The 16807-nt window shown below is 38.9% G+C and overlaps 1 protein-coding gene across 2 annotated transcripts in view; it reads right to left on the reverse strand.

Moving 5' to 3' along the window:
- The window catches only part of YLPM1 (YLP motif containing 1), a 61988-nt gene that overhangs the window by 36566 nt on the left and 8615 nt on the right, over window positions 1-16807 (reverse strand). For both annotated transcript variants that reach the window (XR_005718629.1, XM_040226088.1), the window contains exons 2-4: window positions 14893-15129; window positions 13435-13614; window positions 11106-12097 (exon numbers count right to left, since the gene is read on the reverse strand). Coding sequence is in view for 1 of the 2 variants with exons in the window: in XM_040226088.1 (XP_040082022.1) it covers window positions 11106-12097; window positions 13435-13614; window positions 14893-15129 (1409 nt within the window). In the remaining variant the exon portion in view is untranslated. The remainder of the gene's footprint in view (window positions 1-11105; window positions 12098-13434; window positions 13615-14892; window positions 15130-16807) is intronic.

Consider the following 16807-nt stretch of genomic DNA (forward strand, 5'->3'; position numbering starts at 1 on the left):
AAAGAAGATGCAGCAGACACACTGGACGGAATGTTACAAGAGTGAAATCTTGCCATTTCTGACAATATAGATGGACCACCGGGGAATTATGCTAACTAAGTTAGATAAATCAGAGAAAGGCATACCATATGACCTCTCTTAGATGTGGAATCTACGGAATAATACCCATATGACAGATCTTCAGAGCAGCCAACCAACCCAGGTAAAAGCAAGAGGATGCATGAATTTGGGAGAGAGATCTCAAGGGAAAAAGATGTTGCTTTGGGGACTGGAGTTAAGAGGATTACGTTAAAGATGTTGCAAGAAGAACAGCAACTGGAAATTCTAAAAAAAAGGTTATTACACTAAAGAAAATGTAATCACAGTATACTGCTTACCTCTATGAACAATATTACTTATTGATTTATTTTAAAATAATGATATAAATATCACTGGGCAGATGGGGTTACAGAACAGTAAAAAAACTAAATTTTACCTATCAGAACAGGAAGTAAATAAGCAGTATCTAAAATGTATAAATGACACAAGGAAGAGCACATTCTTTAGTACTATGAGGTAATTACCAAAAGAAACGGCTTAAGAATTAGAAGCTGTCCTTAGGAAACACATTGAGGGTGGTTTGGAGCAGTGGGCAGTTATTTCTCTTGATTTAAAAAAAAATCATATGTATGTATCATTTTGATTAACAATGTATTTAACTGACACACACAGAGTGTTAGCTTTAACCAGGAAAAGGGCTTCTTCTGAGACCACAAGAACTATGAGGATGGCAACTTAAGTAGTGGTAAGGCAGAGAAGTAAGTTTCATTGGGCCTGAAAGCCTTGATTCTCTGGGGCAGGGAGCAAAATTAAGGATACAAAGAGAAATAATGTTTGCTGAGACAGAGAAGGCAGCATTAGCACAGAATGTCTATGGAAAATAATGAAGGCTTGACACAGCTATTGCTGGACAAAGGGGAAAGGAGCTGACCAACTGCTTGTCGAAGGTACACCACAGGAAGTCCAGGTTAGGACGCCACATTTCCACTTTGATCCCTGGTTGGGGAACTAATATCCCACAAGCTGCATGGCCCAGCCAAAAAAACAGTATGTCTCAATGCTAAGGATAGAGACCACATATTTATGAAGGAAAAAAGTATGCCATTTCAGGCTCTGTGATGATTTGGTTCCTTTTCTTGAAGTTACATTCATTAATTTATTAAAGTGCCTAGAATAACACATTAGGCCATTAAAGATATGTAAAATCATCTGTTCTGTATTCAACTCAGGAATTATCAGGTCCTGTCAGTGGTAAGAGAAGACTATGCACAGTACACATATCAGTATAAGAACATTCTTTAATATTCTTAAATATTTAATATTTAATATTAATTTAATATTAATAAGAACATTCTTTAATGTTAGGTAGTATTATAATCAACTTCAGAATGAATAAACTACTTTCTAACTAAACTGTGAATGCCTTGAGAATTTTACCCATAATTGAGATATTTGGCATATGCAACATTTATTGAACACCTACTAATTGTCAAGTATTGTGTTAGTGCTATAAATAAATTGATACCTAACCACAAGGAGTTCAGAGTCCATAAGAAGAATGAGACAAGTAAATCAGCAATCAGAACAGAATTTGATTAATGTGGGGCATGTTGGTCTTGCTCACTGAAGTATTCCCAATGTTTGACTCACTGAAGGTTCTCAACACATTAACTGTAGAAGTCCCATCCCCAGGGCAGGAAAAATAGGAATCGATAAAGCAAAAGATAACAGAAAAGGGATTACGAACAGAGAGCAGAGCACGACGTGCAAAGGCCAGGGGAAAGGATAAAGGAAGCAGGAAGCACTAAAAGGTGTGAAAATAAAGAAATGAACAAGGCAGAAAAGCTGTAAAAGGTAATGAAATCACTTCTGTAAACCTCACGCCTGCATATATAATAGTGTCCATGAAAGGGGAGGGTGTTTTGCTTTCACATTAAATTGCTGACCAGCAGCCAAGCATCATCACTTTATTTTTATTTTGGTGGTCAGAAATATGTTAAACCAACTGAAATATACTTTCAACACTACATACAAATGGCAATCACTAATAGTTATCAATACTGCACTTAGAATTTTTCAAAGTTCAAGGATGTTACAAAATGTCAAACTATCAAAACCCTTTTGATTTATAAAAGTAAACTTTTTGGCCCTTAGAAAAAATATATTAAAAGTTACTCATATTAAACATATGTACAAAAATAAGCCATCTTCACATCAACACAATGAAATACTATGACCTTTTTAACATATAAAAACATACTGGAAATAAAGTACAAACATAGTATATACATTTGCTCAATACAATCACACAAAACACATGCAATGTACACTGGCTAGATGAAATGAAAAATAGACAAATATCTAGTGTTTAAATATTTTGAAAATTTTTGCTTGTATACTTAGGTATTTCAGAAACTTCTAAAAGATAAATTTAATCCTGTTTTTTTCCCTCTTAGCTTCATTTGTAAGTATCTATGTCATTAAATATTTACTGTAAACATTAAAGAAAATCCTGAAACTAGGCATGAGACCATTAGAACTAGGAACAAAAATTTCAAAATGCGATACAAAAAATAGAATCCAAATTGGGTACAAAAACTTAAGCAGGATATAGAAATATAAATACCCTTAAACAAGATAATAATGTCTGATTATCACAATATTTATATAAACACACTCACATCAGCAGATCACGGTAATCACAAAATGCTAAATTCTGGAATTGAATGCCTGCCCTTTTGATTTTCACGTCAAATTCCATTTTATAATATGTATAACTAAGATCTTAAAATCAAAATTCCAAAGAGAAGTAATCATTGTAAACAGAAACAGCCATGACAAATGGAAGAATTAAGAAAAAGTACAGTATTAGTAGCCCCTTGCTAACAGCTACAGAATGGAAGAGGTCATAATTCCAATCCTAAACTGAGCAAAAGTGGTTAAAACTGATCAGAAACCTTGATATTATAAAAATGTCAGTTCTTCCTCAATATCATCAATAGAATCTATACGATGTTCATCAAAATTCCACCAGTTTTTGTTTTTTTTTTTTAACTAACAAGCTGCTTATATTATAGGGGAAACAGAAAGGACCAAGAATAGTTAAGATAATCTCGATCAGGGCTCAGCAAGCTACGGCCCATGGATCAAACCCAGTTAACAGTAATTTAAAAAATATCTTTATAGGCTAAAGAAAGGAACAAAGAAAAATGTTTGAAAGAGACTAAACATGGCCCACAAAACCTAAAAACATTTACCATCTGGCCCTTTACAGAAACAGTTTGGTCACCCCTGATCTAGAAACACAGAACTGGAGGACTTACACTAAGAGATATCAGGATTCATTATGAAGCTATAGAAATTAAAACTATACGACACTGGTGGAAGGAGAAACAAACCAAAGAAAGAGAGTCTACAGACAAATCCACACATGTATTCACTTATGATGAAGGAGACACTGCAAAGTAGTAAGAAAAGGATGCTTTTTTTCAATAGATGGTACTGGGGTCAACTTGATAGCCACATGGAAAACAATGAACTTTATACCCTGCCTCATACCATACGTTAACCAAAAAAAAAACAAAACCACCAATTCTATATGGATTGTTGATTTTAAAATAAAAGGTAAAACAATGAAAGACAAAAGACAAAATACAATACATATTTATGACCTTGGTAAGCAAAGATTTCTTAAACAGGACATGAAAAAGCACAAATCATAGAGAAAAGATCAGTAAATTAGACTATTAAATTAAAAAACCAAGAGTATCTATTAATCAAAAGATATCATTAACTCTTAGGGTTCATTTCGGCTCACTGGATCCAATTTTAGTTTTTAAATTTTTTTTAACCAGTTCTGATTTAAGGATTGATAAAGTTCATGAGTTTATCTCTTACAGGCCTTCCTAAGAACAAACAGAAAATTTACCTTTTGAAAAACAGAATTATCTTGCAATTACCATATAGGTTCATTGAATTCTTTCACAAATCTAAGATATATTATGGGGTCTTCAGTGACTTTTTTTCTATGTAATGAAATATTTTGTGATTTTCTTATCCTAGAATTCATTATTATTCATTATTACTTATCAATTCCCCCCAACTATGCTAAAGGTTAAAATATGAAGACAGCAGAAGAATGACCGAATTGCGAAATAAGCTATCACCCTACCTGGATCGCCCAAAATATTGCAGTTTGCTTTTAGGCTTCATTGAGCACAACTGAGAATTGAGACATTTTCATATCCTGACAAAGTGTCAGAGAAAGTTGTGTCAAAATTATTAGATGTATTAAAGATAAATGCAGAGACAGCTATACTCTAGGTTCTAATAAAAATGTGAAATTAATCATACAAGCGAATCTCCTGGATGTCAATATTCTAGATAAATATTCTCAAACTCAAGAGAGGATGTGAACAATATATTTCTAAGGACAGAAAGGAAATATGGCATTGTCATCCAGCTATTAAACAGAAAGACTTCCTCGTGTATCTTTGGCAAGAACCTAGACCATTTGGCTTTGCTCAAAGAATACATGACAGAATTATTTCATCTTCTATAATGTGTCTGTGCCAAAATTTACTTGATACAAGGATTTTTATTCTTTTCAAGTTTTATTAAAATTTCTAGTAAGTTGTTTTCCTTATCCCTTTATTCGTACTTCTGTAAGTTATTTACAAAGTTATCTTTAATTAAAAAAATAAAATAAAAAGGTTCCACTGGACCATCTAGATGGAATAGTGAAGGCTACTACTCTTCTAGTATCCTAAAGGATAAGAATGCAAAAAGTGCTGCTGAGTGAGAAATAGTCAAGACAATTTAGACATAGGATATACAAAGAACTGATATCTAGTCTATATAAAGAACTTCTACAAACCAGTATAAAAAAAACATAACCCAACAGAAAAATAGGGAAAAGACTTGAACCAGCATTTCACAAAAGAGGAAATCCAACTGAATGATAATCAAATAGAATAGAAGTCAATTTCATTCATCATCAGTTCAGTTCAGTTCAGTCACTCAGTCGTGTCCGACTCTTTGCGACCCCATGAATCGCAGTAGGCCAGGGAAACATAAATTAAATCCATATTACAGTATCACTAGACACCCACCAAGATTGCTAAAATTTTAAAGTTCAATAATACGCAGTGTTGATGAGGGTATAAAAAAATTGCAGTACAGAAACACTGATGATCAGAGTATAAACTGACACAACCACTTTTGAAAACTGACCATATTTATCAAAGTACAATATCATTCATACTCCTATGACAAAGCAATTCTAATCCCTGGTGTATACATCTAAACAAAATTAAGTACAAACACACATGCACACATACACACGTGCATATCTAAAGGGACATATATAGCACCAAAGAAACAATTCAGTGTTATGCCAAAAAACTTAAATGACCATCAAATCAGAATGGATAAACAGATTGTGGTATATTCACACAATAAAATACTGTACAGGAATGAGAATGAACGACACTAATGAATCTCACAATAATATGATGTCAAGTAAAAGATGCCAGACTTAAAAGAGTACATATAGCATGAGTCCATTTACCAAAATACAAAGTTCAGAAATAGGCAAAACTAACCTATCATGTAAAAGTTGGTAGACTGGTTACCGTGGGATAAGGAAAAATGGGAAGGGGCACGAGCATGACTTCTCAGTTCAGTTCAGATGCTCAGTCGTGTCCAACTCTTTGCAACCCCATGGACACAGCATGCCAGGCTTCCCTGTCCATCAACAACTCCTCGGAGTTTACACAAACTCATGTCCATTGAGTCAGTGATGCCATCCAACCATCTCATCCTCTGTCATCCCCTTCTCCTCCTGCCCTCAATCTTTCCCTGCATCAGGGTCTTTTCAAATGAGTCACTTCACATCAGGTGGCCAAACTACTGGAGTTTCAGCTTCAGCATCAGTCCTTCCAATGAATATTCAGGATTGATTTCCTTTAGGATGGACTGGTATGACCTCCTTGTAGCCCAAGGGACTCTCAAGAGTCTTCTCCAACACATTTCAAAAGCATCAATTCTTCGGTGCTCAGCTTTCTTTACAGCCCAACTCTCACATTCATACGTGACTACTGTAAAAACCATAGCCTTGACTAGACGGACCTTTGTTGGCAAAGTAGTGTCTCTGCTTTTTAATATGCTATCTAGATTGGTCATAACTTTTCTTCCAAGGAGTAAGAGTCTTTTAATTTCATGGCTGCAGTGACCATCTGCAGTGACCTTGGAGCTCCAAAGAATCAAGTCTGTCACTGTTTCCACTGTTTCCCCATCTACTTGCCATGAAGTGATGAGACTGGATGCCATGATCTTAGTTTTCTGTATGTTGAGCTTTAAGCCCACTTTTTCACTCTCCTCTTTCATTTTCATCAAGAGGCTCTTAGTTCTTCTTCACATTCTGCCATAAAGGTGGTGTCATCTGCCTATCTGAGGTTATTGATATTTCTCCCGGAAATCTTGATTCCAGCTTGTGCTTCATCCAGCCCAGCGTTTCTCATGATGTACTCTGCATATAAGCTAAATAAGCAGGGTGACAATATACAGCCTTGATGTACTCCTTTTCCTATTTGGAACCAGTCTGTTGTTCCATGTCCAGTTCTAACTGTTGCTTCCTGACCTGAATACAGGTTTCTCAAGAGGCAGGTCAGGTGGTCTGGTATTCCTATCTCCTGAAGAATTTTCTACAGCTTGTGGTGATCCACACAGTCAAAGGCTTTGGCATAGTCAATAAAGCAGAAATAGATGTTTTTCTGGAACTCTCTTGCTTTTTCAATAATCCAACAAATGTTGGCAATTTGATCTCTGGTTCCTCTGCCTTTTCTAAAACCAGCTTGAACATCTGGAAGTTCATGGTTCACATACTGTTGAAGCCTGGCTCGGAGAATTTTCAGCTTTATTAGCGTGTAAGATGACTGCAATTATGCAGTAGTTTGAGCATTCTTTGGCATTGCCTTTCTTTGGAATTGGAATGATAACTGACCTTTTCCAGTTCTGTGGCCACTGCTGAGTTTTCCAAATTTGCTGGCGTATTGAGTGCAGCACTTTCACAGCATCATCTTTCAGGATTTGAAATAGCTCAACTGGAATTCCATCACCTCCACTAGTTCTGTTCGTAGTGCTTCCTAAGACCCACTTGACTTTGCATTCCAGGATGTCTGGCTCTAGGTGAATGATCATACCATTGTGATTATCTGGGTTGTGAAGATCTTTTTTGTATAGTTCTGTGTATTCTTGCCACCTCTTCTTAATATCTTCTGCTTTTGTTAGGTCCATACCATTTCTGTCTTCTACTGAGCCCATCTTTGCAGGAAAAGTTCCCTTAGTACCCCTAATTTTCCTGAAGAGATCTATACTCTTTTCCATGCTATTGTTTTCCTCTATTTCTCTGCATTGATCGCTGAGGAAGGCTTTCTTATCTCTCCTTGCTATTCTTTAGAACTTACATTCAAAGGGGTATAGCTTTCCTTTTCTCTTTTGCTTTTTGCTTCTCTTCTGATTTCGGTATTGACCATCTGGTAATGTGCAGGTGTAGAGTCTTCTCTTGTGTTGCTAAAAGAAGTGTTTTCTATGACCAGTGTGTTCTCTTGGCAAAACTCTATTAGCCTTTGCCCTGATTCATTCTGTACTCCAAGGCCAAATTTGCCTGTTACTCCAGGTGTTTCTTGACTTCCTACTTTTGCATTCCAGTCCTCTATAATGAAAAGGACATCTTTTTTGGGTGTTAGTTCTAGAAGGTCTTGTAGGTCTTCATAGAACTGTTCAACTTCAGTTTCTTCAGCACTACTAGTTGGGGCAGAGACTTGGATTACTGTGATGTTGCATGATTTGCCTTGGAAATGAAGAGATCATTCTGTCGTTTTTGAGACTACATCAGACACTACTAATTTCTATTTCTTGATTGAGTAGTGATAACATGGGCCAAGCTATTCATGAAAATTTACTAAGGTATACACTTATGATTGTGTACATCTCTGTATGTTACTCTTCAATAAAAAAGCTTTATTATTGAAACTAAAAGACTCTTGGAAACCAATATCCACTAACATGCCAGTTTACTGGAGCAAGGGGTAGTCTTCTACAAGACTTGGTGAATTCAATGATACATACACATATATACAGTTTCAAAACGTTGCCTCAGATGCTCAACAATGTGGTATGCTATTTACATATAGTGCAGTTATGTTACTTGACTTCTTGTAAACTTTCAGTTTTTAGAAAGCAGTCTAAATCCAGATTTTTCAGAAAACTGTGAGCAGGATTAAGGTAAAAAATGTGAGCAGCATCTAATTCAGGGACCAAAAAATGCCATTCGTATCAAAGCTGCAGGTGGAAAAGAGCTGGGAAAGGGTATCTCATACCTAAAAGCAATGTAACCTCCAATCACCAAGATTTCAGCAGACTGGAATGCAGGCCCAAACCTAACTAGATAAAATGTAAAGTGTTAGAAAAAGAAAAAAAAAAAAGACAAAAAACTGTACAAGTTCAGGGTTAGAGAGAACGGCTTTAATAACAGTAAGATGAAAAAGACCTAGGAGGCCAAACTGATGTTATGCTCAACACAAGTCAACACCATGAGAGTACTGAAGCCCCCCGCAACTCGCCCCAACATAAAAAGCAGTATGTCCAGCTATATAAGTTACATTCTTTATGCCAAAGTTAGTAACAGGCCTATGGTCTGCTTCATCTAAGTGTTCATTCTGAAGCAGACTGACAAACCAAAAGCTCTTCAAAGGACCATAAACAATAAAGCAGGAGAAAGCTAGGCACCATGAGCATTATAGCAGGAGAAGGCTAGAACAATGCTAGTGTGAAAAGCACAGAACTTCAGCTTACGTGATGGCAGAACAGAATAGTTAAGGCCCGTAGACGGAGACAAGAGGATGGTCTTTAAACAATGGTAGCGTGTACACACTGAAGAAGAACAGGATAATTCATTATGTACTGTGCCACACAGGCAGATCTAGAATCAACGTGTAGAAGTCAAGGTACCATACTGATGCTCAATGTAAGAAACAAAATTTCCAGAAAACTGAATAGGCCAGTGCTGCTTGCTGCAGTGGTAATGTTGAAGCAGAGTCCACCAACTGCTTGTCACAGGAAAAGCAGAGCACCTGAGTAGATCAGAAAGCCTTGGGTTCAAACCCCACCTCGACCATTCATTTGCTATGACATCCAGGGCAGTGTGTCTGTAATCTCTCCCAATCTCAGCGCCCTTTACCCATTTACTTCATAAGATGACGGAGAAGAACAAATTAGGTAACATGTGCAAGACCCAGGATGACAAACTAAAACGCAACACCAAGGTGAGTTGCTAAAGAGGGAAAACTGCACTGGATAATTGCTAAGATCCTCCTAACGTTGAAATTATTAACTGTACCTTAAGGCAAGAAAAAACTTAAAATAGGCCCTAAATTTACAAAATCAAGATTTTGGTAGGCAGAAGAGAGAAAACATTATTATGCCAGAAAGAAAGGGAGCAGGAAACCTATGTTGTATAGGAACAACATAGGTTACAAGAATGTCATACAGCAAGTCAGTTACCAGATCTAAAAGGTAATGCTCTCAATCCAGGAGTTAAGCAGTAATTCAAATCAAGATGAAACACATGCCAAATGAACCAAGACTACAAACGCACTTCTCGTCACTGACAGGATGAACATGACTGCATCACAGCGTTAAACACAGGGCTTAACTAGCGCTCTTGTTCTTGGGACCCCCTGATCTCAGCCCCACTGCTGGGTGCAGGTTCACCTCTCACACTTCATGATCCTGAGCAAGATGCCCAATCCTCTCCAGCCCTAGTTTATGAAGGGTAAATGTAGGCATAAACCTGTCAAGTTCACAGGCTACCAAGAAGACTCCATGGGATAATATATGTAATGCTTCTGAGACGACTTCTGGTACTCAGAGGAATTCATGTCAATTGCCTCTAATTAGCTTTCATTTTTGGATGGAGTTTTGTTTTCTGAATATAAACTTGGGGAATAAATAAAAGACATATTTTGTTTTCAAATATTTAATTTAGCTAATGTAGATCCATCGACACTGAGATGGGAAAACTAATCAATACTGATAAGTGAAAAATCAAGTTACAAAATAATATTACTTAGTATGATTCAATTTTTTATAACATATGTTTTAAAAATTATCTCCAGATGGTAGAATTAGGTGACATTTACTTTTTTCAATACTTTCCTATTCTGTCTAAATTTTGTGTAAGGAGTATACATTTCCAGTACAATTTCCAACTGGAAAAAATTCTGATTGAAAATGTTTTTCTATAAGAAAATTATCATTTAGGCCAACTTTAGGGAAAAATATTTCTACAAATTTGGAAAAATAAGTTTAAGCCCTTTTAAAAGGTAAAAGAAAAAAATTAGAAACTACTGGTAAATATTTTTTGTGCTTTTCTAAATAAAAATGTGGTTCAGACAAGAGAAAAACATCTCCTAAATAGAGGAAAATATAAAGGATATAAGTTCCATGGGGGCATAGATTTTATCTGTTATGTTTTATTCACTGCTAGAAGCACAGAGCAGAAACGTAATAAATATTTGCTGAACAAATGGATAAAAGTCCTATTTACCCTTAAATTTCACTGCCTATTTCACTAGATACTTATTCATTTTTATCTCTAGCAGCTAGCATATCATCTCACAAAAAGAAGTTACCAATCCAGTTATTTGTCAAATCAACAAAGAGTAAAAAAGATCAATAAATAAATAATGATTTTGAAGCTGAAAGTCAAAGTCACTAAGAAATTGGTAAGCATTACTTTAAAACCACTACATTCATCCTGGAATAAAATCTCTACATGTAGGATAAAAGCAGTGACATCAAGGAAAGGGGGTATGTTGCCATTTCTAGATTTCATTATGCCATGTCTAATGAGTGAATAATACTAACGTTATGCATTGTAAATCAGGAATATATATAAAAGTACAAAGGGAATGTAAAAGCCTACTCAACCTACAGCAGCAAAACAGCCACCATCCATCCCCCACCCGTTTTCACCCCCTCCCCAAATAAAAAGGCAGACCTACCTTGGGCCTCTTGGACCTTCCAAGTAACTGCTTCTAGGAGGATCTGGAAGCAGTCCACCTGACCTTCCTGGCATATCCTTGACTGCGGCGAGTGGCTGAGATGGAGCAGCTGAGGACTCCCCAAGTCCTTGCTCGGATGAGAACGAACTGTACGGCAAAGTAGACTTGCTCAGGGGAGCTTTGGAATTCACTTGGTCTGATGGGCCAAGGGCTGACTGCAGTGGAGGATGGTAAACTGAGGGCGGGGCTGAACCAAAAGACACAGGGGTGGGCAGCAGCGCCGGTCGAGGTTTCTCGGGGACTTGTGAGTTCTGGGAGCTGGAGGCGGGTGGACCTGGGGCTGCTGTCAAGGGAGGAGGCATCCCCTGGGGAACTCCGGGGGGAGGGATGCCTGGAGGAGGTGTGGCCGAAGAGAGTGGGGCAAGGGGCATGACAGGGGGAGGTGCGGTCGAAGCCAGAGAAGGTGGTGGAAGCACGGGCGGCGGCCCTGCCGAAGACAGGGAAGGCGGGGGGAGGACGGGCGGTGGCCCCGCAGAAGAGAGAGATGGAGGCATCACCGGCGGGGGCACAGAGCTCGGCAGAGATGGTGGCATCACGGGTGGGGGCATGCCAGGTGGTGGGACTGATGGCAGGGCCGGGGGCATCACCGGCGGTGGCAGCGATGGCGGCAATACCGGCGGGGGCATTGTTGGCGGGGGCGGCGGCATCTGAGAATAGGGGACAAATGGGGGCGGCATGGACATGTTCCCCATGTACTGGTTCTTCACGTTCTGAAGTGCACTGACTTTGTCCTGGAGATAGGTCTGAGTGGCCTTCATGTGTCCCTGCCACGTCTTCCACTGCTTCTCATACTCCTGGAGCTGATCCTTGTGAGGGTAGGAGTGGAGCTGCTCCTCCCACAGCTGAAACTCCCGCTCCCATTCTTGGTAGAGGTGCTGGAACTGCCGCTGCTGCATTTCGTAGTGCCGCAGCTGCACGTCTACGGACATGGTCTGCAAACAGAGGGATGCCAATGACTGTTAAGACACTCACAGAAGAGAAGTAACTTTAAGCTGAAATATCAAGGAGTCAAGGGCGTCTGAAGCCTTAGGAACTCGGAGCACAAGACTAAGCAAGGCTCAGGATAAGCTTGTTAAATCCCTTCAATAATGACCATTTGCCATTCTCCTTTTAACTTAATTATGTAAGTTATCACAGAGTCGAAAAAATAAAAAATCAACTGGACATCCTTGGTGGCGCAGTGGGTAAGAAGTCTGCCTGCCAATGCAGGGGACCTGAGCTTGATCCCTGGTTGGGGAAGATCCCACATGCCCACAACAAAGCCCACGTCCACAACTACTGAAACCCACGCGCCTAGAGCCTGTGCTCTGCAACAAGAGAAGCCACCGCAATGAGAAGCCTGCATCGCAGCTAGAGTCGCCTCCGTCCTCTGCAACTAGAGAAAGCCTACGCAGCAACAAAGACCAGGCATAGCCAAAAATAAATAAATTTTTTAAAAAAATAAAAGGATATGCTTAAAAAAATCAACTAATCACTAAAGCAAACACCTATCTCAGCAGTATTTTTCAAGTTTTTAATATTACTATGGATCATTTTAATATTATTACTGAAAATGATCTGTTATAGACATAAGTTTATACCTCAAAGATACAAGACATACAAGGATCTAAGTCACTTCATCTTTTGTGGTGTATTTTCATTGGCTTTCTAGGGTGGTTGCTTTGATCTTGTTGGTAGATTTTTGCTTGTCGTATTTTTTAGGCAAAACACAGGTTAACCTGAAGCAACACAGGAAGTTCTGGTTCTTTTAATTTGGGGGGGGGGGTGTTGAGGGGGGGGGGGGGCAGTCTGCACAGCTTGCAGGACCTTAGTTACCTGACCAGGAATTCAATCTACACTCTCAGCAGTGAAAGCTCAGAGTCCTAACCACTGGACCGCCAGGGAATTCTCTGTGTTTTTTTAAACTGAAGTATAGTTAATTAACGATGTGTATCAGGTGCACGGCTATACACACACACACACACAGACACACACACCAGACACAGATACACACACTCTTTTTCAAAATCTTTTCCATTATAGGTTACTATAAGATAGTGACTATAATTTCCTGTGCTCTACACTAAGTCCTTAGTGTTTACCTATTTTACAGACAGTAGTGTGTTATCTTTTAAAATCCACAGGTGACAAATGTAACAAATAACTACTTGGGCACTCCAGGGGGAACATCTGCTACTTTTCCTTCATCATACTTAAATCTCTTTCATGAGAAACAAATCCCTTAGACATCTGGGACTACTTCCCACGTGTCCGTGAGGGAAGTTCTCACCTGGATGTGTGGCGGATGCTGTATAACCTGCTGGTACTGCTGCAGGATCTGCTGGAGCTGAGTGTGCTTCTGCATTATTCCCTGGTACTGGAAGCCAACTCGATGCTGCTGGTGCTGCTGCCAGTGTGCAGCTGCAGCCTGCAACTGCTTTAACCTGGCATCCTCTTCCGGGTCCTCAGACTGAAGGTGAAAGAGGGGATATGCTTTATTCTAACCATAAACAGCTTTATTCTAAGTCATAAACAAGAAACATGAATAGCTATAATAGTATGGTATCAGGAGAAGGCAATGGCAACCCACTCTGGTACTCTTGCCTGGGAAATCCCATGGACATAGAAGCCTGGTAGGCTACAGTCCATGGGGTCTTGAAGAGTTAGACATGACTGGGCGACTTCACTTTCACTTTTCACTTTCATGCACTGGAGAAGGAAATGGCAACCAACTCTGGTGTTCTTGCCTGGAGAATCCCAGGGATGGGGGAGCCTAGCGGGCTTTTCGGTCTATGGGGTCGCACAGAGTCGGACATGACTGAAGCGAATTAGCAACAGCAGCAGTATGGTATCATAAAGTCCAGAATCCTTGCAACTCTGGCTGAGAAAAGCTATTCTATCTTTAGATAAAATACTTACTTCTGTTAAAGTCTTAGTGTCTTATCCTGTGATCATGAATACTACCACAAAGGAATTTACAAATCCCACAGTCTTTGCTAGAATAGTCACCTCACTGTTCCTATTTAGGATAACCATTTCCACAGCAGAAAGTAATCCACAGTTAGTGTCCTTTCCACTATATGAGAAACCTCTTTTTCACCGCTAGTCACTTTTCGCCAGCTGACTACAGTGTAATCATTATGTTTCATTAATGTTTCCACATAAGGCTCTTGGGAGAACAATGACCTTTGGACCAATCTGAGGACTTTCCATGTGCCAGTCAGTAGGTTAAGCTTCAAGGATTATCACATTTAATGCTTCAATGGCTCTATAAGAAAGCTACAATTTAAATATGCCCATTTTTTTAGGTGAGGATATTGAAGCATAGAATGGTGAACTAACTTGCTCAGAGTCACAACCAGTAAGTAGCAGTGCCTGGACTACAGCCCAGGCAGTTTAACAATAAAGCTGAATCTCTTGAATTAATTGCCCTGTGCCATCAACATGAAAACACCCACCCTGGCATCCCTTTAGTGCTTAGAGATACTCAATTCAGAAGAGTGTCTAATTCTTTAATTTCACTTAAACCATGAAAAAAATGTTCTTTTCTAAATACCTTGAGGCATACATCTGATTATTCCACAAAAGAAATTTTACATGCACTTAAAAAAAAGTGAAAAAAATATATCCACTTAAAACAAAGGTGTATATATACATACATATATATACGTATATATATATGCATATATATGAATCAGAAAAAAAGCTGAACAATTTAAAAATACCAAGTAATTAATTTCATGGTTACCTGGGGCTCCTCAGGTGGGAGAGGAGGTGCTGCGTCTTCATTAGTGGGTGGTAATGGGGGCTCCTCAGATGCAGAGGGTTCTGGTACTTGGCTGGTAGCAGGTACAGTAACTTCTTCTTTCACTGGCTCAGCTGCATCCTTTGCTACAACAGGACCCTTTTTGTGTCCCGGCAAATGCACTTTTGTCCTCTGCTGCAAACTAAGCAGGTGCTGTCGATACCAATACTGCTGCTGTTCCTACAACAGAAACCATTTTTTTTTTAAGAATTTAAATTGACAATCCTATATATCTGCAATTTGGTTTTGACAGAGAGCTACATCTGTGTCTGTGTTCACACACTTATACATAATAAAAGGTAAAGCTGAACTGAAAAAGGCAAACAAGATCTTTCCATTTTTCCCCCCAAATGTATACAATTAAGTTAAACCAGGAGAAGGTGACGACAGAGGATGAGATGGTTGGACTCAATGGATGTGAGTTTGGGTGAACTCCAGGAGTTGGTGATGGACAGGGAGGCCTGGCGTGCTGCGGTTCAGGGGGTCACAGAGAGTCAGACACGACTGAGCAACTGAACTGAAGTTAAACTATACATATTAATTCAATATACTTCTCTACTGTCATAAAAAAAAAATACATGCTTTTGAAGGTGAAAGCAGTCTTTCTCATAAACGACCAGAGTAAATTATCCTTCTAATATTCACAGCTACTTGTTTTTAACTTGCCTTTTAATTTGTTCAGTTTTATCCATAGCGGTCTCGTGATTAATGAATATAACCAAATAGTCCTACCTCCTTTCTTGGTCTTCTCTTTTGCATTGTCCTTCCCTCTTTTAAACCCCTGCTGTATCATTATTCTTTTTCTTTTAATTTTATTTATTTATTGTTGGCTATGCTGGGTCTGTGTTGCTAAGCAGGCTTTTCTCCAGCTGCAGTGCATGGGCCTCTCACTGTGGTGACCTCTGTGGTTGCGGAACGCAGGGTCTAGTAGTTGAAGCCCCTCGGCTCAGCAGTTGTGGCTCCCGGGCTCTCGAGCACAGCCTCCACAGCTGTGGTGCACGGGCTCAGCTGTTCTGTGATACATGGGGTCTACCTAGACCAGGGACTGAAGTTGTGTCCCCTACACTGGCAGGCAGAGTCTTTACCACTGAGCCATCACGGAAGCCCTGTTATCATTAATCATGCCATACCAAGGGATATATGCATAAATGAAAATACACTGTTTCAGAATGCTTTCTATATATTTTAAAAGTTTCACTCTGTCTTCCAAATATTACTGTAATTTGATTTTTCTGTATGCTTATTTTGTGCTTCCACTTTCTAAACTACAACAATAATAAGTTTAATGTGGAAAAAAATTAGAAGATACAGTCTATCCTCATTATTCATGGATTCTGTATTTGTAAATTTGCCTATTTGCTAAAATTTATCTCTAACTCCAAAATCAACACTCAGGGAATTTTCACAGTCACTTGTGGACACTCAGAGATGGGCAAAAAAATTTGAGTTACCTGAAGTGCATGTTCCCACCAGCTGAGGCAGAAAATGGCCATGTTTGGCCTTTTTGTTTAGCTTTTGTACTGTAAATGAGTGTTCTTTTCAAGGTCTCTTTAAAGCCACATTTTTTATATTTCTGTACTTTTTGTTGAGGATTTTTCTGTTTAAAACGCACACCCCCTACCCCCAGCAAGCACAGTGCTGAACTGTTATCTACTGTCCTAAGTGCACGAAGACTGTGATGTGCCTTATGGAGAAAATACATTTGTATTGGATAAGCTTCCTTCAGGCATGTATTATAGTGCTGTTGGCTGCTGAGTTCAATGTTCATGAATCAACAGTATACATTAAACAAAGTGTCTAAACAGAAACACAAATGAAACAAAGTTATGTACTGACTGGTTGATGCAATCAACCAATG

The sequence above is a fragment of the Oryx dammah genome, unplaced genomic scaffold, assembly GCF_014754425.2.
Source record: "Oryx dammah isolate SB20612 unplaced genomic scaffold, SCBI_Odam_1.1 HiC_scaffold_26, whole genome shotgun sequence".
In the NCBI taxonomy this organism is placed as follows: Eukaryota; Metazoa; Chordata; class Mammalia; order Artiodactyla; family Bovidae; genus Oryx; species Oryx dammah.